At 42.2% G+C, this 25,081-nt stretch overlaps 2 protein-coding genes across 19 annotated transcripts in view; one reads left to right on the top strand and one right to left on the bottom strand.

Annotated features, from left to right (window-relative positions):
* Positions 1–25,081, top strand: part of LOC139558805 (voltage-gated potassium channel subunit beta-2) — a 147,342-nt gene that overhangs the window by 61,503 nt on the left and 60,758 nt on the right. The window contains exon 3 of one of the 12 annotated variants that reach the window (XM_071374352.1): positions 14,595–14,669. The exons of the other annotated variants lie outside the window; for them this stretch is intronic. The gene's annotated coding sequence lies outside the window, so the exon portion shown is untranslated. The remainder of the gene's footprint in view (positions 1–14,594; positions 14,670–25,081) is intronic. 12 annotated transcript variants of the gene reach the window in all.
* LOC139558663 (putative nuclease HARBI1) lies at positions 926–4,941 on the bottom strand. Of its 7 annotated transcripts, XM_071373994.1 has the most exons (10): positions 4,269–4,941; positions 3,639–3,815; positions 3,487–3,548; positions 3,318–3,404; positions 3,189–3,230; positions 2,947–3,120; positions 2,839–2,874; positions 2,186–2,740; positions 1,793–1,904; positions 926–1,700 (listed from the first exon to the last, which is right to left on the bottom strand). In XM_071373994.1, exons 1-7 carry the CDS (start codon positions 4,270–4,272, stop codon positions 2,839–2,841), a joined length of 582 nt encoding a protein of 193 aa, XP_071230095.1. In that variant the 5' UTR covers positions 4,273–4,941; the 3' UTR covers positions 926–1,700; positions 1,793–1,904; positions 2,186–2,740. The 7 variants fall into 7 exon arrangements, with proteins under 7 accessions (XP_071230095.1, XP_071230085.1, XP_071230069.1 ...); XM_071373984.1 differs by adding an exon at positions 2,001–2,116 and having other exon boundaries at positions 2,839–3,120; positions 3,639–4,671; XM_071373968.1 differs by adding an exon at positions 2,001–2,116 and having other exon boundaries at positions 2,947–3,404; positions 3,639–4,671.

Here is a 25,081-nt window from a genome sequence, read left to right as displayed (position 1 = left end):
ATCTGTCACTTTCTCTGTCAATTGCATGTAGATCTGTATAGCTGGACTTTGATTTTCCAGATTTACTCGCCATAATTCTTTCAATAAAATAACGAAAAATGATCTCGACTCAATACTGCTACGCGCAAACAAAGTGGCTCCTTCGGGTAGAAATTTCAATGGTGAATGGCTGCGTAACGCTCGACTTTCGTTCAAGAGCCGGGGCCTGTTGCACAAAACTAGGATAAGGGATTAAGCCAGGATATCTTGGTGATCCTGGCTCAATTGATCCGTAATCCGGTTGCACTAAAGATGGATAGGGGGCAGGAGGATATGTTATGGTATAAATTACCATGGAGATTTATTCTGTGGAGCTAGCCTGCTCCAGACCAGGCTAAATTCCAGGATCTATTTAATCTCATCCCTAATGTCAGTCAGCAGTCACCACAAATGGAAACCAATAGTTATTTCACTGCTCACTATACATTGTTATCACATATAACTAGACCCACTGTTATTATTTAAACGTTTGTGATCATTAATTTCAATGATTTTGGATAAAAAATGATTTTTAGATGATGTTGCTATCATTAGATAATTTACAGTTTCCCATAGACTATAAGGCTATATATAAAATGATAGAATATTAGGGCCACAGAGGGGAAAAAAACACAAGTCATAATATTGTAACCAGTTGTTTTAAAGGAGGACAGTTGTTAAAATGACAGATGTGGGGCATTTCGTGAAATTGTACTTCAGTATGGTTTCATAAACAAAGACATGCTGATGTGCCAGAATATTAAGTATCACATTGTCATAAGTATCAAAACTGTAAAAACAATATGTAGCTTTTCTGCAGAAAGAACCAGCCTCATAAATGTATGACTTTATCCTTTTTCTTCAGTGTGGCCCTAGTACTCTGTCATATAAACAAATACACATTCCATATGAATATAAAAACACAATGTGTAACATTATGTTCCTTTATTGAATAAGGACAAAACAAAGCAGGTAAACCATCAGCTCCTTTCGAAACTGAAGTCACAGTGACTCTACAAGATGGAAAGCACAGAATCCAAGCATATTATACAAAATGATACATACACATTCAAAGGTCTGTATATAACACACCCTGCATGTCTGCACACTAAAATAAATGCAGGACAAATCCATACACATCAACTGAACAGACAAATGAATGGATGCAGTAGCCTCCCTGCAGCCTTGTATTACACACAGTATACCGCACAAACATCATAAGAGGCCGAATTCGTCAAAAAACGAACCCAAAAAAACCCAAATTCCTCTGCCACCGCAGGACATATTTAACCAAAATTGAAAGCACACATACTAACTAAAATAATTCAACACATATTGGTCCCTCAGCAGCCGACCACTGTCGTCATCAGGGAAGATTGCCGGATTGTCCCAGTCCATGGCTGGTGGCACTCTGGGGGCCCTCTCCTTCCTCAGGCAGGCCACATTGTGGAGGACAGCACAAGCCACAGTAATATCACATGCCCTAACAGGGCTGACCCTTAATTTGTGAAGGCAGTGAAAGCGTGCCTTCAGGAGGCCAAAGGTCATTTCAACTCTGGCCCTGGTCCTGGCATGGGCATGGTTGTAGGCCTGCTGTGCTTCCTGGGGGTCTGTGAAAGGTGTCAGGAGAAAAGGCTGGCAGCCATACCCCCTGTCTCCCAGCAACACACCAGAGAATTCACCTGTCAACACAATCTCATCATTACTACCTCATAAACACAGTGATATTCTTGACACAGCCATGATGGTTATAAATAGGGGTTGTGTGGCTTACCTTGTGATAGGCACTGATAGATTTCAGAGGCCCGAAAGATTCTGGAGTCATGGACTGAGCCAGGCCATTTTGCCACAACATTGCTGATCACACAGTCAGCATTGCAGACCATCTGAAATCATAAGATGAGGAATATTACACCAATCAATGCACATCACTGGCAATGCAGAGTGTTCGTCAATGGACAATATCAAAAAGTTATGTTCACCTGAACATTAATGCTGTGAAAGGATTTCCTATTCACAAAATCGGCCTCATGGCCACCTGAGGGGGCTTTTATCCTTATGTGTGTGCAGTCCACTGCACCAATGACATTGGGGAAACCTGTCACACAAAGTAATGAGTATCCTACTATGTGTTAACAGTTGTCCTGTAATTTGTAGATCCTCTTACCTGCAATCCTATAGAACTCCTCTTTGATGTCACAGAGTCTTCTGTGGCCAGGGAAGGAGATGAAGACATCTGCTAATGCTTTGATAGCCAGACACACACTCCTTATTGTGCGGCAAATTGTGGCCTTGTTCAGCTGTTCTGCATCCCCCACTGAGTACAGGAAGGCTCCACTAGCAAAAAAGCGCAAGGCCACACAAACCATTTGCTCCACACTCAGTGCATGGCTCCGTGCAGTGCGGTGCTTAATCCTGGGACCCAGTAGTCTGCATAGATACCTGATGCCATCTGCAGAAAACCTGTATCTTTCATATAGATGGTCATCAGGGAAGGCCAGTGGGTCCAACCGGTCCCTGAAGACCCTTTCTCGCCTGAAGGCTCTCCTCAGCACAAGTGCTTCTTCATCCACCACATCTCGCACGAATGGGCATGCCATTGTCAGAGCAGAAAGGAACACACAATTTTGGGCCTTCATATAGGCTAGTGGCCACACCTGGTGCTGGGGGGGTGGGCAAAAGAGGGCGATGCCTTATAACGATGACTTGGTTGTACTGATTGCTGGGAAAATAAAAAAAACCTTAGAAAGATGCCACCGTCCTGTGTGCTCACAATAAGAGCTCATATGTCATGGCTCACTTGACTTTACGAGAATATACCTAATTTTTATTTTGAGCTGTGTCATCTTCTTGGAGCTGGGGGAGGAAAGAAAAATAATGATTAATACATTTGTGTTACAGTTAGCATACATTGAAGGCATATCTCACCTCCCTCTCAAGTTTTTTTATTTCAAGGTCCAGTTTCCTAATTGTCCTCTTTTTTATTTCGGACTCCAGTGCAAGATTTTCCATCTTTTTCTTCTTGTACTGAATGTCTATGTCTGCCAGTTCTATTTGGCGCCGGAGGTGGTTGCCATACAACTTTCTGATAGCTTGTGAGCTCTGTGAACACAATACAATTAGCGCAGCTGGAATTTGGCAGGATGTGGTGTCCTTTTATTAATACGCACTATGTTGCCAGGCTGGTTTTCCCACTGTATAGCATCTGGGTCCTGTAAAATAAATTAGATTTTTTGATTTTGATGAGGACTCCTCACCATTGTAGAGTAAATAGTACTTTCACAGTCTTAACATGATACCTCATGCCTTCTGGAATCCAGAGAGATGGTCTCCTCCTCATCATCGTCTCCATCATGTGCTGTTGCTGCTGCACTGGGGCCTTCACCCTATCACATTTAATCGGATTCATATTGAAGCTAGTAGACAAGACATGCCAGGCCTACAGTATGCCTTTGATGGAGTACTCACTGGATCAGCATCGTCTGGTGCTTGTGCTGGTGGCTCTAACAGGAACACAGTGCTGCCAGACACTGCAAGGCAATAGGTAAACCAAAGTCAGACAGTCCAAATTGATTCAATATGAATGTGGTTGTATCCCATGTAGAGATGGAAGGACATACCTTGAATGAAGCGGGTGGCATCTTGGGAGGAACCTATGCTCGTCTCTTTCCCCCCAGGGATCCCCTCTAAGACGGGCCTGCCTTTATTTAGCTCCAAGGCCATGTCCTCTGCTGGGGTAAGGTCAGCCTTTGGTGACCCACCACCCGTGCCTTGTCTGTGGGTATTCTTTTTCACTGCTAAAACAGTACAGACAATGTGTGAGCAGGCACCTTCTGGGTACAATATATGCTTGTGCTTTGTTAAATATTAGTCAGGGACCATACCATTCTGCAGAATGTTCTTGTATTTGATTTTGACCTGCTGCCATGTCCGTTTTGGCCCGTTCATGTTTAATCTACACACACACACACACACACACACACACACATTTAATGGAGTCACACTGCAAAAAATTACTTGGTATTTTTGTCTTGTTTTCAGTAAAAATATCAAAAAATTTATCATAGCTTTATACAGTGTGATGGAGTTACTTTACACAATTTCACTCATATCTGCAGTGCATTTCAATTAAAAATTTAACCGTTTCATAATTACAGTACAACTGCATTTTTGGAGATGTGAATTAAATATTTGAATTGTAATTGTGATGTTTCAGCGGAGCGGTGAGTGTGTAATTGTGCACTACTTACGCATTCAGGCGGTCTGCAATACTTTGCCACGCTTTTTCTCTTTGCTTTATCACTGTGGCGGTGTTGCCTTTCTTCTTAATTATATCTTTTACCTCCTCGTATGCCTCCATGAGGATTTGTGCTTCCGACGGGGAAAAGTACGCGGCTCTAGTTGCCATGGTAAATCAGTTAATCTGTGATCTGTGGCGGGGTCTATTTGAGTGAGCCGTGAGCGCGCACCTATCCAGGATTGGTTTCACCTGGCTTAATGAATCCGTGTCTGCTCATCCTGGCTTGGTCTTTGTGCAACCAATTAAGCCTGGACGCACATGTTTTGGCTTCATTGAGCTCAGCTGAGTCATTTATCCCGGATGTCTTAATTCTACTTTTGTGCAACAGGCCCCTGGTCTTCCTGGATATAACCATTAGATATTGCCGTTTACCTCAGCTCATTGGCTCTCTACCAAGCTAGATTTCAAGACGATCAGTGGTCATTGGGCCAAAATACAGTCAATCAAAGAAGCACTGGTCATATCATTGGCGCGCAATGAGGTCATTGTTTGGTGTGTACAAATCAGTTCCTTTCGGTCAATATGTCCCGTAAAAATAACCATCAGGTATGGTTGTGTTACTAACAAACAGAGGATTGCAATGAAACCAACCATGACTAGATAAACGTACATTTAGTGAGTAATTACATCGAATGTTGAAGGAGTCGGAACTCATGACACAAGCCGTTTACAAAATGTGTCGTGTTATGCTATAAAAATGGATTTAATAGAACAAAACAACCATTTATTGTGAAGATTGGACGTTAACGTCCCACCTAGCCTAGAGAAGTTAAAATCAATACACAGAAGTATATATTTTTAAACCTGCATATTTAGCTAAAAGAAATCCAGGTTAGCAGGCAATATTAACCAGGTGAAATTGTGTCACTTCTCTTGCGTTCATTGCACGCAGAGTCAGGGTATATGCAACAGTTTGGGCTGCCTTGCCAGAATTTTACGTAATTATGACATAACATTGAAGGTTGTGCAATGTAACAGGAATATTTAGACTTATGGATGCCACCCGTTAGATAAAATACGGAACAGTTCCGTATTTCACTGAAAGAATAAACGTTTTGTTTTCGAGATGATAGTTTCCGGATTCGACCATATTTATGACCTAAGGCTCGTATTTCTGTGTGTTATGTTATAATTAAGTCTATGATTTGATAGAGCAGTCTGACTGAGTGATGGTAGGCACCAGCAGGCCCGTAAGCATTCATTCAAACAGCACTGTGCTTCAAGCATTGCGCTGTTTATGACTTCAAGCCTATCAACTCCCGAGATTAGGCTGGTGTAACCGATGTGAAATGGCTAGCTAGTTAGCGGGGTGCGCGCTAATAGCGCTTCAAACGTCACTCGCTCTGAGACTTGGAGTAGTTGTTCCCCTTGCTCTGCATGGGTAGCGCTGCTTCGAGGGTGGCTGTTATCGATGTGTTCCTGGTTCGAGCGAGGAGAGGGACGGTATCTATACTGTTACACTGGCAATACTAAATAAAGTGCCTATAAGAACATCCAATAGTCAAAGGTATATGAAATACAAATCGTATAGAGAGAAATAGTCCTATAATAACTACAACCTAAAACGTCTTACCTGGGAATATTGAAGACTCATGTTAAAAGGAACCACCAGCTTTCATATGTTCTCATGTTCTGAGCAAGGAACTTAAACGTTATCTTTCTTACATGGCACAATATGTGCCATACTTTCTTCCCCAACACTTTGTTTTTGTATTATTTAAACCGAATTGATTTTATTGATGTATTATATTAAGTTAAAATAAGTGTTCATTCAGTATTGTTGTAATTGTAATTATTACAAATAAATTGGCATCGGCTTTTTTGGTCCTCCAATAATCGGTATCGGCGTTGAAAAATCATAATCGGTCGACCTCTATTCCGTATGCATCAAGAATGGTCCACCACCCAAAAGACATCCAGTCAACTTGACACAATTGTGGGAAGCATTGGAGTCAACATGGGCTAGCATCCCTGTGGAATGCTTTCGACACCTTGTGGAGTCCATGCCCCAACGAATTGAGGATTTAAGGTATTTTCTCTTTATTCAACCCTTTGTTTATCAACAAGAGGAATGGATTTGATAGCGAATAGACAAGTGGTTAAATATGTAATTACTGAAGTACTGTGCATTCCGAAATACTTTTTCCACATTTTGTTACAGTACAGCCTTATTCTAAAATTGATGAGTAAAGCGTTTATTTAATCCATCTACACACAATACCCCATAATGACAAAGCGAAACAGGTTTGTAGAAATGTTTGCAAATGTATATTTTAAAAAATAAAATAAAAAAATCCCTTTGTTTACGTAAGTATTCAGACACTTTGCTATGAGACTCAAAATTGAGATCAGGTGCGTCCTGTTTCCATTGATCCTCGATGTTTCTACAACTTGATTGGAGTCCATGTGGTAAATTCAGTTGATTGGACATCATTTGGAAAGGTACACACGTCTATATAAGGTCCCACAGTTGACAGTGCATGTCAGAGTAAAAACCAGGCCAGGAGGTCGAAGCAATTGTCCGTATAGCTCCGAGACAGGATTTGGTTGAGGCACAGATCTGGGGAAGGGTACCAAAACAATTCTGCAGTATTGAAGGTCACCAAGAACACCTTGGTCCCATCATTCTTGAATGGAAGAAGTTTGAAACAACCAAGACTCTTTCTAGAGCTGCCTGCCCTGCCAAACTGAGCAATCGGGGTAGAAGGGCATTGGATGGGGAGGTGAACAACAATCCGATGGTCACTGACAGAGCTCCAGACTTCCTGTGGAGATGGGAGAACCTTCCAGAAGGACAACCATCTCTGCAGCACTCCACCAATCAGGCCTTTATGGTAGAATGGCCAGATGGAAGCAACTCCTCAGTAAAAGGCACATGATGGCCGTCTTGGAGTTTGCATAAAGGACTCTCAGATCATGAGAAACAAGTTTCTCTGCTCTGATGAAACCAAAATTGAACTTTTTGGCCTGAATGCCAAGCGGCACGTCATGAGGAAACCTGAAACATGGAACCACAGTGCTGTGGGGATGTTTTTCAGCGGCAGGGACTGGGAGAAAGGTGAACTGAGCAAAGTACAGAGTTCCTTGATGATAACCTGTTCCAGAGCACTCAGGTCCTCAGACTGGGGCGAAGGTTCACCTTCCAACAGGACAACGACTCTAAGCACACAGCCAAGACAACGCCGGAGTGGCTTCGGGACAAGTCTCTGAATGTCCTTGAGTGGCCCAGCCAGAGCCCGGACTTTAACCCGATCGAACATCTCTGGAGAGACCTGAAAATAGCTGTGCAGCGATGCTCCCCATCCATCCTGACAGAGCTTGAGATGTTCTGCAGAGAAGAATGGGAGAAACTCCCCAAATACAGGTGTTCCAAGCTTGTAGAGTCATACCCAATAAGGCTCAATGCTGTAATCGCTGCCAAAGGTGCTTCAACCAATTACTGAGTCTGAATACTTGTGATATTTCAGTTTTTAAAAATAAATTAGCAAAAATGTCAACTTGAATTGTGTGTAGATTGAGGGGGGGAAACGATTCAATTATAAAATGGGTGTTCGGAAATTCAATCTGGAGTGCCAGAGTGCGCTCAGTTGTCAGATTGTTCTTTCGTGAATTCAGAGCGCTTCGCTCTCGGCGCTTTCAGAGCACACACACTGGACGCTCTGGCCGAGTAGGGTTTATCCGAGCGTTCTGACCACACAACTGGCTAACGGTGGTTAGCTTGCTAGCTACATCCAGAAACAAATGAGAACACCTCACACTGACCATTTTACTCACCCTAGCAGAGCTGGTTAGGTGGTTTAATTACACTTTTGCCCACGTTTACGGACACTGGCCATATTCAATGGGTGTTGAACGTTCGTAAATTCCTCCGTTATTCTGCGCTCTGGCACACTCAGACGAGAGCTCTGAAATCCAAGTAGATAGCCAGAGTGAATTTCCGAACGCACCCTTGATGACTGTTAGCTTGAATAACACAAAGCAGTCTGTAAAAAGAAACAAACTTATTTTCAGTGGGTGTGTCACAGGTCTCAAATGTTTCATATAAAAAGTTATAAATTGCCTCGTAGTCCTAGTCTATGGTTGACACAAAAGCCTGACATGTACAGGCCTAAGCTTACTTGGATTTTGAGTGGTGGAGAAGAGAAAGTTGTCCAGTGCAGAGGGCTAGACATAAGGGGATGGGGTAAAGGAGCCATCCCTAGTAGAATAGATTTGGTGCTAGTCAGTCTGACTGTCTTCCCTCTCCTGTTAGGATGAGACTGAGGCACTGTGAGTGTCTGTGTCAAGAATATATCATGATAATGGACGTGCTAACTATCCGCACTTTCTTGTATTTGTATTTATTATGGATCCCGATTAGCTGCTGCCAAGACAACAGCTGTTCTTCCTGGGGTCCAACAAAATTAAGGCAGTTATACATTTTTGAAAACATTTACAACAGATTTCACAACATATTAAGTGTGTGCCCTCAGGCCCCTACTCTACTACCTCGTACAGTATCTTCCAACACAAAATCTATGTGTTTGTATGCATGTGTCTATGCCTATGTTTGTTGCTTCACAGTCCCTGCTGTTGTCTGTATTTGTATCTGTTTTTTAAATCTAATTTTACTGCTTGCATGAGTTACTTGATGTGGAATAGATTTCTATGTAGTACTGTGCGCCTCCCATAGTCTGTTCTGGACTTGGATGGTGAAGAAACTACTGGTGGCATGTCTTGTGGGGTATTTTTTACCTTTATTTAACCAGGTTGGCTAGTTGAGAACAAGTTCTCATTTGCAACTGCGACCTGGCCAAGATAAAGCATAGAAATTCACATACAACACAGTTACACATGGAATAAACAAAACAGTCAATAACAGTAGAACAAAAGAAAACAAAAAGTCTATATACAGTGAGTGCAAATGAGGTAAGATAAGGGAGTTAAGGCAATAAATAGGCCATAGTGGCGAAGTAATTACAATATAGCAATTAAAACACTGGAATGGTAGATGTGCAGAAGATGAATGTGCAAGTAGAGATACTGGGGTGCAAAGGAGCAAGATAAATCATTAAATAGAGTATGGGGATGAGGTAACAGCCCATCTATGTGCAGTGATCTGTGAGCTGCTCTGACAGCTGGTGCTTAAAGCTAGTAATGTAGATATGAGTCTCCAGCTTCAGAGATTTTTGCAGTTCGTTCCAGTCATTGGCAGCAGAGAACTGGAAGGAAAGACGACCAAAGGAGGAATTGGCTTTGGGGGTGACCAGTGAGATATACCTGCTGGAGCGTGTGCTATGAGTGGGTGCTGCTATGGTGACCAGTGAGCTGAGAAGGTGGGGCTTTACCTAGCAGAGACTTGTAGATAAACTGTAGCCAGTGGGTTTGGCGACGAGTATGAAGCAAAGGCCAACCAACGAGGGCGTACAGGTCGCAATGGTAGGTATTGTATGGGGCTTTGGTGACAAAAGAGATGGCACTGTGATAGACTGCATCCAGTTTGTTGAGTAGTGTTGGAGGCAATTTTATAGATGACATCACCGAAGTCGAGGATCGGTAGGATGGTCAGTTTTACGAGGGTATGTTTGGCAGAATGAGTGAAGGATGCTTTGTTGCGATATAGGAAGCCAATTCTAGATTTAATTTGGGATTGGAGATGCTTAATGTGAGTCTGGAAGGAGAGTTTACAGTCTAACCAGACACCTAGGTATTTGTAGTTCTCCACGTATTCTAAGTCAGAGCCGTCCAGAGTAGTGATGCTGGACGGGCAAACAGGTGCGGGCAATGATCGGTTCAATAGCATGCATTTAGTTTTAATTGCGTTTAAGAGCAGTTGGAGGCCACGGAAGGAGAGTTGTATGGGGGGGGGGGGGGGGCAGGAAAAGGGGCTGAGCTGGACCCAAGGAAAGAAAAAGAATCCAAAAACACCCCTAAGCTAGACTAGCCTACTTCACCAACAGCTAACTAACCAACCAAAAATACAGGGGGTGGTCCGCCCAGTTCTAACTAGTGTATTTAACAAAGTATTCCTACGGGTAAAGTATGCCCATGGGTGACTTATCTTGGTACCCCCTTTTCCCACCGTCAAACAAACACCATAACAAAACCAATACTCACAGGTGGGGACAAATTGACATGTAGTTGCAAACCAAACAAGAGATCTATAGACAGATGGCATTGACAGAGAGATTGAGCTCCAGAGAAAACAACTGACAGGGTTTTTAAACCAAGGGAAAGGGAATGTGATTGGGTAGGAGAAAAGGAGCAGGTGTCTTCTGATTAGCGACTGATTGATGACTGATTGGGGAATGATGATGGTCACCTGTGAGTAGGGGAGAAGGAGAGAAAAGAAATACACACAGGATACACACAGAATACCTGTATCTGTAACACTTAGCTTTCCTAACTGCCTGTGTATATTTGTTCCTAACTTCCCTGAAAAGTTGCATATCACAGGGGCTGTTCGATGCTAATGCAGAACGCCACAGGATGTTTTTGTGCTGGTCAATGGCAGACAGGTCTGGAGTGAACCAAGGACTATATCTATTCCTAGTTCTAAATGTTTTGAATGGGGCATGCTTATTTAAGATGGTGAGGAAGGCACTTTTAAAGAATAGCCAGGCATCATCTACTGACGGGATGGTCAATGTCATTCCAGGATACCCCGGCCAGGTCGATTAGAAAGGCCTGCTCACAGAAGTGTTTTAGGGAGCGTTTGACAGTGATGCGGGGTGGTCGTTTGGTCGCAGACCCATTACGGATGCAGGGAATGAGGCAGTGATCACTGAGATCTTGATTGAAAACAGCAGAGGTGTATTTGGACGGCGAGTTAGTTAGGATGACATCTATGAGGGTGCCCGTGTTTACGGATTTGGAGTTGTACCTGGTAGGTTCATTGATAATCTGTGTGAGATTGAGGGCATCAAGCTTGGATTGTAGGATGGCCGGGGTGTTAAGCATGTCCCAGTTTAGGTCACCTAGTAGCACGAGCTCAGAAGATAGATGGGGGGGCAATCAATTCACATATGGTATCGAGGGCACAGCTGGGGGCAGAGGGAGGTCTATAGCAAGCGGCAACAGTGAGAGACTTGTTTCTGGAAAGGTGAATTTTTAGAAGTAGAAGCTCAAATTGTTTTGGTACAGACTTGGATAGCCTGCAGAGTTCTGTATTACTATCTTTGCAGTAGATTGCAACACCGCCCCCTTTGGCAGTTCTATCTTGGCGGAAAATGTTATAGTTAGCGATGGAGATTTCAGGGTTTTTGGTGGTTTTCCTAAGCCAGGATTCAGATACGGCTAAGACATCCGGGTTGGCAGAGTGTGTTAAAGCAGTGAGTAAGACAAACTTAAGGAGTAGGCTTCTAATGTTAACATGCATGAAACCAAGGATGCATGGGTGTCTGAGCTGTGTGCTGGTAGTTCAACCGACAGCTTGATGCATTCAACATGTCATTGACTTCATCAATACTTGTATTTGTAAGCGGTAATCTCTCCTCCACTTTGAGCCAGGAGAGATTGACATGAATATTATTCATGTTAGCGCTCTGTGTACATCCAAGGGCTAGCCGTGCTGCCCTGTTCTTTGTGGAGACTGAACAGTAGTCCAGGTGCGACGAAACTCGGGCCTGTCCTACCTGCCTTTTTGATAGTGCTGTTAAGAATGCAGAATAGCGCTTTATTATTGACAGACTTCTCCCTATCCTAGCTACTGTTGTATCAATATGTTTTGACCTTGACCATTTACAATCCAGGGTTACTCCAAGCAGTTTAGTCTCCTCAACTTGCTCAATTACCACATTTATTCATTACAAGATTTAGTTTAGGGTTTAGTGAATGATTTGTCCCAAATACAATGCTTTTAGTTTTTGAAATATTTAGGACTAACTTATTCCTTGCCACCCATTCTGAAACTAACTGGAGCGCAATAAGTGTTGCGGTCATTTCAGTCGCTGTGGTAGCTGACGTGTACAGTGTTGAGTCATCGCATATATAGACACACTGGCTTTACCCAGAGCAAGTGGCATGTTGTTAGTAAAGATTGAAAAAAGTAAGGGCCGTAGACAGCTGCCCTGGGGAATTCCTGATTCTACCTGGATTTTGTCGGAGAGGCTTCCATCAAAGAACACTTTCTGTTATGTTAGACAGGTAACTCTTTACCCACAATATAGCAGGGGGTGTAAGGCCATAACACAAGTTTTTCAAGCAACCGACTATAATCGATAATGTCAAAAGCCGCACTGAAGTCAAAAAGATTGTGGGGGCTGTTTTGTTAATCATCAATTTCTCTCAGCCAATCGTCAGTCATTTGTGTATGTGCTGTGCTTGTTGAATGTCCTTCCTTATAAGCGTGCTGAAAGTCTTATCAGTTTGTTTTACTGTAAAATAGCATTGTATCTACTCAAACACCATTTTTTCCAAAAGTTTACGAAGGGTTGTCAACAGGCTGATTGGTCGGCTATTTGAGCCAGTAAAGGGGGCTTTACTATCTTTAGGTAGGGGAATAACTTTTGCTTCCCTCCAGGCCTGAGGGCACATACTTGCTTGTAGGCTTAAATTGAAGATATGGCAAATAGGAGTGGCAATATCGTCTGCTATTATCCTCCAGTAATTTTCCATCCAAGTTATGACATGTAGGCCTATATTTGCTGCAGTATAGTCTATGCTACAGTTATATAAAGACCGAATGCGCGTCTAATTTACCCATCTCCATCTGGCTTCCGGGGCTCGCCTTGTTTTTTAATTGTTAAGGTTATACTTTTTTTAAATTGCATTAAAAACAGTCTGACTCAAATATAATTGCTTTAAATCCGTCCACGCGTGAGCACTCTCTCGCAGTCTTTACTTTCTCCAACTCCATTCAAATTGCATCCAAAATTGATCATCCTGTTCTAAATTGTTACATAGCCGCATGTGTGTGTGTATGTCATAGCCTACCGCTTTCTAATTTATAATGGGTTATGCATGATAAGCTTCTAATTTATAGCCTCTGTCTCCTGCGCAATATGCAAGCAGCTGTGCTCCGCAAGCAGCTTTTGGAGTCCCATGCAGGAAAAAGCTAGACAAGAATAGCTCTGAACATTATTTTTTTTCGTCTTTCGTAAAGGCGATTCACCTTCCAGAATTGAATGTTCTCTTCTGCTTTATCATAGTTTGAATGATGTGTGTAATTCCAGTGCGTATAATACAATGCAGTACAGTAATACAGTTCACACTCAAAAAGATTAGCCTGCATGAGCTAGTTTCATTTATTTACTCGAGCATATAGCTAGCTACATCTGTGGGCTTTTATGTTTTTCTGTCGTACGTAATGTGCAGTAGCCTATATTGATTGGATAATGGCACAATCATTTGGGCCTTTTTGGGCTTTTGTTCATTAAATGTTAATGTAGGGATCATAAAATGTATTTAATATGTGGCTCATCATGCTCCGGTAGCATCAGGTTTGAATTTTCATGCTAATCAAAGCTTTAATCAAAACCAGACACTGAATATGCTCTATAATGCTTTTGAATGAACCGGGTTACCTGAGAGAAGTGATTTATTCTCAGGATGGAACATTTGTAAAATACTGGGAAAATATCCAGCCCTACTAGGGATATGGTTAGTACATAGTTAAAATGTTAGTCTATAGAACATCTACAGATGGACTATCCAAATAGTGTTACTGTGGGAATTACTGAATTGGCCTGTTTTTCAACTGTATTTTTCATTAATTTCATGTTTCTTGGTTGATATGACAATGATTGGCAAGTATGCCTATTTGTAAAAGGTGAATTCTCAAATTTGAGTATGTCGCCACCTAATGGATGTAGTTGTTACAGCCTCGCAGACTGGATGCTCTCGAGGCTTATGTCTCAGCAAACGTAGGAGGTCTGAGCATGATATTGATCTCTTAATAATCCTTTTTTTACTAAATGCAGATGCATATCATGGGTAGTGAATAGGCCTAACCAGAGTGCGACTTACACTCTGACTTTTGGGGGATCTTTGTATTTTTTGTAATGGTCCTAATAATGACGTAATTTAAACATTTATTACATTTTAATGTGGCATGAACACAACCAGTCATGATATTTTAATCTGATTTCTCAAACAAATCACTTTAAGTAACTGTTCTTCCACTCTAAAATAATTCCACCATTCAAACTGCATGTATAGACTACTAGATCCATTTGATGAATGGAAATAGACATCTGCTGCAAAACACAAAAAATGTGAGTAATGACATTCAGCGATTGCCATTGATTAGGCCTATATTAATTGACGTGTCTTGCTGACAAATTGACCTTTTTTGTAGCCTGAAAACTCGGGACACCTGCGATGGGGCTGAAACTGTCGCGGGAAAAACAGGATGGTCACCCTAACACACAAGGTACGTTTATGAGACTAAGCTACAGTGTGTATTCCCATGAACTTCAAATAGACCTACCAGAAGCCTGGGATGTAGTGTTTTAAAAAAAATAGGTGCATGGGTAAACTGATTGCCGGTCACTGTGAAAAAAGTTAAGCTCCCTATACTTTAAGTGCGTTTTTTTTAAATATATTTTTTAAGGTGGGTAAATCACATTTACCCTTCACTAGGCCTAACCACTGCTGGTAGGCTACCCTCTCAGCCAAGGGAATTTTAAACACATGAACACACACAGAATAGGTAGCCTACATTCAATATAATACATGAGTTGAATCAGAGTTGAATTTTACACCCTAGTTCATGAGTTGGCCATAATTCAATAGTTAATGCTTGCAGTCTACACAGATTGTGTCATGTTGCCAATATTTTTCTTTATTTGTAATGGGAGTTGTTGACCACTAGGTGGAAGAGATGTTCCACCTCAGATTTGGTGTACTGTATTCTATCCTGCACCCTCTGCAGTACTTAGGGCTGTCATCTCATTTCAGGGATAATGGTTTGTAAGTAGCCATCTGTGATAATGGCTTACTGCAGAGTGCGAATTATACCGTGACATAGTAAAAACACAACCATATCAAACAATTCACTTAAAGGCTACCAAATAATTCCAGTATCCAGCTGTGCACCCGCCATTTTGACGAATGGAAAGAGAGCTGTTAGAAAACACAGTGTAACGACATTAGGTCATTGTCGTTAAGTCTACAGTCATGGCCAAAAGTTTTCAGAATGACACAAATATTAATTTCAACAAAGTTTGCTGCTTCAGTGTCTTTAGATATTTTTGTCAGATGTTACTATGGAATACTGAAGTATAATTACAAGCATTTCATACGTGTCAAAGGCTTTTATTGACAATTACATGAAGTTGATGCAAAGAGTCAATATTTGCAGTGTTGACCCTTCTTTTTCAAGACCTCTGCAATCTGCCATGGCATGCTGTCAATTACCTTCTGGGCCACATCCTGACTGATGGCAGCCCATTCTTGCATAATCAATGCTTGGAGTTTGTCAGAATTTGTGGGGTTTTGTTTGTCTACCTGCCTCTTGAGGATTGACCACAAGTTCTCAATGGGATTAAGGTCTGGGGGGAGTTTCCTGGCCATGGACCCAAAATATCGATGTTTTGTTCCCCGAGCCACTTAGTTATCACTTTTGCCTTATGGCAAGGTGCTCCATCATGCTGGAAAAGGCATTGTTCGTCACCAAACTGTTCCTGGATGGTAGGATAAGTTGCTCTCGGAGGATGTGTTGGTACCATTCTTTATTCATGGCTGTGTTCTTAGGCAAAATTGTGAGTGAGCCCACACCCTTGGCTGAGAAGCAACCCCACACATGAATGGTCTCAGGATGCTTTACTGTTGGCATGACACAGGACTGATGGTAGCGCTCACCTTGTCTTCTCCGGACAAGCTTTTCTCCGGATGCCCCAAACAATCGGAAAGAGGAATCATCAGAGAAAATTACTTTACCCCAGTCCTCAGCAGTCCAATCCCTGTACCTTTTGCAGAATATCAGTCTGTCCCTGATGTTTTTCCTGGAAAGAAGTGGCTTCTTTGCTGCCCTTCTTGACACCAGGCCATCCTCCAAAAGTCTTCGCCTCACTATGCGTGCAGATGCACTCACACCTGCCTGCTGCCATTCCTGAGCAAGCTCTGTACTGGTGGTGCCCCGATCCCGCAGCTGAATCAACTTTAGGAGACGGTCCTGGCGCTTGCTGGACTTTCTTGGGCACCCTGAAGCCTTCTTCACAGCAATTGAACCGCTCTCATTGAAGTTCTTGATGATTCGATAAATGGTTGAAATAGGTGCAATCTTACTGGCAGCTACAGTGGGGAGAACAAGTATTTGAAACACTGCCGATTTTGCAGGTTTTCCTACTCACAAAGCATGTAGAGGTCTGTAATTTGTATCATAGGTATACTTCAACTTCAAAAATCCAGAAAATCACATTGTATGATTTTTAAGTAATTCATTTGCATTTTATTGCATGACATAAGTATTTGATCACCTACCAACCAGTAAGAATTCCGGCTCTCACAGACCTGTTAGTTTTTCTTTAAGAAGCCCTCCTGTTCTCCAGTCATTACCTGTATTAACTGCACCTGTTTGAACTCGTTACCTGTATAAAAGACACCTGTCCACATACTCAATCAAACAGACTCCAACCTCTCCACAATGGCCAAGACCAGAGAGCTGTGTAAGGACATCAGGGATAAATTGTAGACCTGCACAAGGCTGGGATGGGCTACAGGACAATAGGCAAGCAGCTTGGTGAGAAGGCAAGTGGAATACCCATCCACGACCCATTTTCAATGCCCTGGCTGAGGGAAGGAGGTTCTCACCCAAGATTTGATGGTACATGGCCCCGTCCATCGTTCCTTTGATGCGGTGAAGTTGTCCTGTTCCCTAAGCAGAAAAACACCCCCAAAGCATAATGTTTCCACCTCCATGTTTGACGGTGGGGATGGTGTTCTTGGGGTCATAGGCAGCATTCCTCCTCCTCCAAACACGGCGAGTTGAGTTGATGCTAAAGAGCTCCATTTTGGTCTCATCTGACCACAACACTTTCACCCAGTTGTCCTCTGAATCATTCAGATGTTCATTGGCAAACTTCAGACGGGCATATATATGTGCTTTCTTGAGCAGGGGGACCTTGCGGGCGCTGCAGGATTTCAGTCCTTCACGGCGTAGTGTGTTACCAATTGTTTTCTTGGTTACTATGGTCCCAGCTGCCTTGAGATCATTGACAAGATCCTCCCGTGTAGTTCTGGGCTGATTCCTCACCGTTATCATGATCATTGCAACTCCACGAGGTGAGATCTTGCATGGAGCCCCAGGCCAAGGGAGATTGACAGTTATTTTGTGTTTCTTCCATTTGCGAATAATCGCACCAACTGTTTTCACCTTTTCACCAAGCTGCTTGGCGATGGTCTTGTAGCCCATTCCAGCCTTGTGTAGGTCTATAATCTTGTCCCTGACATCATTGGAGAGCTCTTTGGTCTTGGCCATGGTGGAGAGTTTGGAATCTGATTGATTGATTGCTTCTGTGGTGTCTTAGGTGTCTTTTATACAGGTAACATACTGAGATTAGGAGCACTCCCTTTAAGAGTGTGCTCCTAATCTCAGCTCATTACCTGTATAAATGACACCTGGGAGCCAGAAATCTTTCTGATTGAGAGGGGGTCAAATACTTATTTCCCTCATTAAAATGCAAATCAATTTATACAATTTTTAACATGTGTTTTTCTGGATTTTTTTGTTCTGTCTCTCACTGTTCAAATAAACCTACCATTAAAATTATAGACTGATAATTTCTTTGTCAGTGGGCAAACGTACAAAATCAGCAGGGGATCAAATACTTTTTTCCCTCACTGTATGTCTAAAAGGGGCCTAAAATGGCCACATTCATCATGATTTTCTCAAATGGTTTGTGATACAAATGTAAAACACATGTTAATATCATTCCTCCCTATAGACTGGTTGGTTGTTTAGCAACAAAACCGACTCGTGCACAACTATGGGGCAAAACAGACTGTTGGCTTAGATTGTTGACAGCATGTTAACTATATTTTGTCTGCAAATGTTTATTGAAAACAAATACATTTGCACAATGAGCACTTGTCTCTCAAATACATCGTTACAGTTGTTGATTATCTAGCTAGCAAGTGTTTTGCCATATTAGCAAAGACATGACATGAGTCAAAACACCTACGATTCCCCAGATGGCAGTTTCATGTCATTGTTGCTAGCTATCTGACCATTCAGAATCATAACACATGGCCTTCTGCCTCATCGATGTGTGCGCTTCAATTTCGTGACGTTATCAGCCAGTCTAAGTTTTTTTCAGGCCATGCTGGTGTGGAATCAGCCTTTTCCTTTGTCCTCTCTCAATCCCAACACCCCCCCCCCCCACACTCTGTCAGGCTTATGACCATAGAGCCCTTTTTTCTGCTCTACTTGCCCCTTTTGCCCATGTATTATTAAGGTCTCCCACCCCTCCAGGGAGAATACAATGGATCCAGTCTAGCAGAAGCCGCTTCTCCAGGCCTTGCGTAACTTGACAAATGTTTTAAAATAAAAAATCCACAAAGCAGCGCCCACTCCTCCTACCTCTCGTATTGTGTGGGCCCAAACTCATCCTCCCTCTCCCTCACAGCCCCCCTCAGATACAGCTAACAAGGCTGTTGCCGTACAGTCCTTTGCAGTGCTTTGCTTTTTTTCCTCCGTCGGCCCCAGAGTTATTTAAAGGCATCGTGTCAGTGCCATTAAGGCCTAGGACCCTTAGCAGGACCACCAAAGTAGACCAGGCCACACTGAGACGCTGAGGAGGTTCAATGATTTACTGGGTAACTATATAGCTGAGTGAGTAACAGTATAGCTGGGTATCACTCCAGCAGCACCCTGCTGACCATGTGAGCGGAGTATATATTCCATTGCTGGACTTGTGACATCGTGTACCCTGTACCACCCTAGAGATGTCAGAGGGTTACCCTATCAACAGCTGTGCATGGGAGAGCCAGCTGTCTCAAAGCTTCAACTCTAATCTGTGTGTCAACGCTCTCCAAGACCAGAGATAAACACACCAAAACGGGTCAACATAAGCTACACATCGCCCTACATTGGTTAGAGAGAGGGACTGGTGGTCACACCTGCCTGAGTGTGAAACCCCAGATGGTTTCTCTTTTACGAAAGTAGCTTACCTTCAAGAGTTCAACACAAACTTCTCACTGTTGTGGTCTTGGGTAGGACACTGTGACATTTTTAGGCACTTTGTAAGTAAAAGTGAATTAACTCGCTGCACTGTGATTATAAAACTCTTAAGTGACTTTAAAAAACAGGGTCTTACCTAGGGTTGAATGGAGGAAACCTGGTTACCAGGATTTACTGCCGAAATCCACTCCCTTTTCCCTGGATAAATAACTGCGAGAAACCGGAATATTATAATAAATTATTTATATGAACAGCATGGTGTGAAATTGAGCTTTTTAAATGATATGCTATGTCTAAATCTGGCTTCTCTTCCTTCTGATGAATCAACGCTCTGGGTGGTGCCGACAGCCTGTCTCAGTATGGAGCGCAGTTCACAATGCATGTCGTTTTCTTGTTTCTTGTTTGCTGCAGCATAGCCTATGCCAGTGGTTCCCAACCTTTTTTGGTTACTGTACCACCAACTGAATTTTGATCTGCCCGGAGTACCCCTAAAGCACCCCCTCATGTGCATTTTACCTGTGACCCTATGGACTCATGAGTCTTCAAATACCCCCTGGGGATAAGCCAAGTACCCCCAGGGGTCCTAGTGCCCCTGGTTGGGAACCACTGGCACATGCTACAGTAATATAAAGACTGAATGCATGTCAAATTTAGCCATCTCCATCTGGCTTTCAGGGTCATCTTGTTTTTTAATTAAATATAGGATATTTTTTTAAATTGCAAATGCAGTTAAATAACAGCCTATCTCTTGAATATCGCTGCTTTAAATCAGTGCACGCGTGAGAATTCTCTCGCAGTCTTTCTCTCTCTCCATCGACTCCATTCAAATTGCTTCCAAAATAGATGATCCTGTTCAACTGTATATATAGGGCTATATAAATCTAGAAGTCGGAAGTTTACATACACTTAGGTTGAAGTAAAAAATTTAATAATTGTAGACCTCCACAAGTCTAGTTCATCCTTGGGAGCAATTTCCAAACGCCTGAAGGTACTACGTTCATCTGTACAAACTATAGTACGCAAGTATAAACACCATGGGACCACGCAGCCGTCATACCGCTCAGGAAGGAGACATGTTCTGTCTCCTAGAGATGAATGTACTTTGGTGCGAAAAGTGCAAATCAATCCCAGAACAACAGCAATGGACCTTGTGAGGATGCTGGAGGAAACAGGTACAAAGTATCTATATCCACAGTAAAACGAGTCCTATATCGACATAACCTGAAAGGCCGCTCAGCAAGGAAGAAGCCACTGCTCCAAAACCGCCAAAAAAACTGCCAGAATATGGTTTGCAACTGCACATGGGGACAAAGATCATACTTTTTGGAGAAATGTCCTCTGGTCTGATGAAACAAAAATAGAACTCTTTTGCCATAATGACCGTTATGTTTGGAGGAAAAAGGGGGAGGCTTGCAAGCCGAAGAACACCATCCCAACCGTGACGCACGGGGGTGGCAGCATCATGTTGTGGGGGGACTTTGCTGCAGGAGGGACTAGTGCACTTCACAAAATAGATGCCATCATGAGGAAAGGAAAACTATGTGGATATATTGAAGCAACATCTCAAGACATCAGTCAGGAAGTTCAAGCTTGGTCGCAAATGGGTCTTCCAAATGGACAATGACCCCAAGCATACTTCCAAAGTTGTGGCAATATGGCGTAAGGACAATAAAGTCAAAGTATTGGAGTGGCCATCACAAAGCCCTGACCTCAATCCTATAGAACATTTGTGGGCAGAACTGAAAAAGTGTGTGCAAGCAAGGAGGCCTACATATCTGACTCAGTTACACCAGCTCTGTCAAGCAGAACGGGCCAAATATTCACCCAACTTATTGTGGGAAGCTTGTGGAAGGCTACCTGAAACGTTTGACGTAAGTTAAACAATTTTAAATGCAATGCTACCAAGTACTAATTGAGTGTATGTAAACTTCTGACCCACTGGGAATGTGATGAAAGAAATAAAAGCTGAACTAAATCATTTTCTCTACTATTATTCTGACATTTCACATTCTTAAATTAAGTGGTGATCCTAACTGACCTAAGGCAGGGAATTTTTACAAATATTAAATGTCAGGAATTGTGAAACTGAGTTTAAATGTATTTGGTTAAGGTGTATGTAAACTTCCGACTTCAACTGTAGATGTCCTAGCCTACCTCTATCAGGTTATACATTCAATGCAGTATTAGCCTTATATTCAGTTAATTAATGATGGGTAATGCGTTAGAAACTCTTGCGCAATTGGCACGCACCTGTGCTCCTTAAACACTCCTTAGCTCGTGTAGTCCAATGCAGGAAAGACTAGAATGGCTTGCTAGACTTTTTCTTTTTTTTTTGCATTTCTTATACCAGTAGACTATTCAAAGAGGGGCGAAAGCTCTTTTTTTCTGAATGTTAAATACAGCATCCAATAGAACTCACAGGTAGTTTGAAAGAAAAGTGAACACGCAATGGCAGTAGGCTATAGCAGTTATTTATTCAGACCCGTAACCATTCAATCTTTGAAGAGAAGTGAAGTCCTTGTTATTAGAATGATGATGAGGAGGACAACGAAACATATTTTAATTTAACTGTTGAAAGGAAGGAATGAAGCAACAATAGAGAAAGAGGTAGGCTAATAACATTAGGGGAAATATTATGAATTGTGTGTGTGTGTATATCCGTCAGCCGACTAGTTATACAAATAGGCCCTAATTATATTCCTAAATTAAAATCACATTCGCTAGCCTATAATTTGTAGACCGCACATGCCGCACCAGAATCACATGTTCTCTTCTTTATCATGGTTTGAGCGATGTGCAAAATTCCAGTCCATATAGTACAGGCTTTTGTTTTTCTGTAATGTGCAGTAGACTATTTCATATGTAACAGCACAATCATTTGGGCTTTTTTTCCGGCTAGGGCTCATAAAATGTATTGAATATATTGCTCATCCGGCTCAGATAGCATCAAGTTTAGAGCTTTGATCAGCTTTAAAATTCAATCAAATCCAGACATGCAGTGCATTCAGAAAGTATTCAGACCCCTTGACTTTTCCACACTTGTTACGTTACAGCCTTATTCTAAAAATGTCCCTCATCAATCTACACACAATACCCCATATTGACAAAGCAAAAATTGTTTTTAGATTTTTCTGTAAATTTATTTAAAAAATTGACTTAGCTTACACATTTGCTTAGTAAATAAATAATTATCTAATGAAATAAATAAACACATACAGTATAGGTTGAATTGATTACTAACTTGCAATGAAAAGTCCCTAGTGGACTAACCTGATATGATGGCTGGTTACACAATGAAAGGGGTGGGGAAATTAAGAGCGGGAGAAGGAGACAGAGTTTCAACTATCGTACATGCATACATTTGAATAATACACTCATCATAAATATGGATATTTAGCAGCTTAACAACCCCTCATTCGGATTTAGAAATACATTGTACATATTTACACTTGTATGTCCTTGTCGTGTCTCTGAAATCGCTTGATCTGTCTGTGACAAATAGTTCGACAGAGTCTCTGGTTGTCCGCTAGAGGTCACAATGTCCTTTTGTAGTTGTAGGTTTTCTTTGTTCTGGAAGTGTCTCTTAGAATGAGAACAGCAATGGTCATTTGATAGGGAAATGTTATTCTTTTCTTGTCTTCGGTTAAGTTTCCTAGACTACGTTACGTGCAGAGCTGCAGGCGGTGCATGTCTAGTCTTCTTTGAGTTTGAGGGTCTTGTAGTTTTAGACCATTTGTCATGTATTCAGCTTGCGCTGCACGCATACTAGTCTGGTAGTTTTAAACCATTTTACATCCCAGTAGCAACCTGGCAATGTACTGGTCTTGTAGTTTTAAACCATTTGTCAGCTGTGTAGCCACCGCTTCACGCTGTTCGGCCTCAATGGTTGATCATTCAGGGTACAGCAAAGACCACTTTTCACACCGGCAGCAACCCGGCATGTTTTGGTCTCCCGTAAATTTTGTTACGAGTCCTTTTTAAGCACTCTGGTCAAAGGGGGCGTTCCATCACGCCGGCATAATGTCTGTGCTCCCGTGGGTGTGGTTACTGACTGGATAAAACTTTATATGAAATACAATTTCTCATTTAGAAGGCTAAAATCACATTGCTATCTTTTCACAAATAGTTTCATATTTAATCATTATGTTTTACAATATTTAAATGAAACTCTGACATATACATTGTGAATCTCTTAAAGTTGCTATGTTTCCATTATTGTGTCTTAATGATATCACCAAACAATAAATGATCTGACATGATTGTTCTTTAAGTCCCTCCTGACCATTTCCCACATTTTTTGTTTTAGGAATATTGTTTCATTCTCCACTTTTGGATGTTGTAGTTTTGGCAGGAAGAATCTCCTTGTAACAAAAGGGTTCTTTCCCCTCAATACTGCATGGCCATGGAGAGACAGTTCCTGCCAGGTATTTACGACCGTCATTAAATTGGCCAACCCACAGGAGAGGAGGGTTTTGAAACCAAACCTTTGGTTAGCCCGGCACCTTTGATCTCCATCCAAGACGGCAAGTCATGACACGCCTAAAGAACTCTGTCCTTACGGTGCCTTTTGGCAAACTCCAAGGAGTGGCTTTCGTCTGGCCACTCTACCGTAAAGGCCAGATTGGTGGAATGCTGCAGAGGAACTCTTGTACAACGCTGTGTACTACTCCCTTCACAGAACCGTGCAAACTGGCTCTAACCAGAATATAAAGAGTGGGAGGACCCTGTGCACAACTGAGCAAGAGAACAAGTACATTAGTGTCTAGTTTGAGAAACAGACACCTCACATGTCCTCAACTGGCAGCTCAATTAAATAGTACCCGCAAAACACCAGTCTCAACGTCAACAGTGAAGAGGCGACTTCGGGATGCTGGCCTAGGTAGAGTTGCAAAGAAAAAGCCATATCTCAGACTGGCCAATAAAAATAAAAGATTATGATGGGCAAGAGAACACACACACTGGACAGAGGAACTCTGCTTAGAAGGCCAGCATCTCGGAGTCAAAGGATCTGAATACTTTCCGAATGCGCTGTATGTATGCTACTGCTCGACCAGACAATCGACTAAACAATTGACTAATTGGGTTCAGCACTAACTCCCAAGCCTACCGCATGGTGATGTCACCATGGAAAGCCGAAACTCCCGCCTATGCAAACCTGATGATTAGAAGGTTGAATGTAGATTGTATTTTCAGCCAGCAACTATCAGGAAATAATACTGATTTTAATTTCCCCCACTTTTACAGTTAGTTTCATCAGCTGGTGTACAATATGATATAAAACACAGGGGAAACAATTTTAACTGCATTTGGCATTTGAGTCGACAGTGTAATTGATCTGTCAGACAATTGCTGTGTTCAGTGGGAGTGGAGGAGCTTGGCTTAATATAATAATAGTGGAAGGTCACAGTCAACACTGTGGTAATAGGAGTCCACACACTATTGGTTGAAGGAGTGAGGAGACCGTAGATGCCCGCGCTACAAGGAATCTAATACTCAACCTTGTCTAACCAGGCCCATGCAGCTAGTTGGTTCAGCTGGGAGAGAGAATTCAAAAAGATGTTGTGATGAACAAACAAGCAGTAATGCAGTGTGGAGAAGCAACTTCAATCAAAAGAATCCAGCAGACAAGCTGCAACAAACTGACAGGCCTATTCTTAGAACCC

Source organism: Salvelinus alpinus, chromosome 2 (genome assembly GCF_045679555.1).
Source record: "Salvelinus alpinus chromosome 2, SLU_Salpinus.1, whole genome shotgun sequence".
Classification (NCBI taxonomy): Eukaryota; Metazoa; Chordata; class Actinopteri; order Salmoniformes; family Salmonidae; genus Salvelinus; species Salvelinus alpinus.
This window is presented reverse-complemented; position numbering and strand designations above follow the sequence as displayed.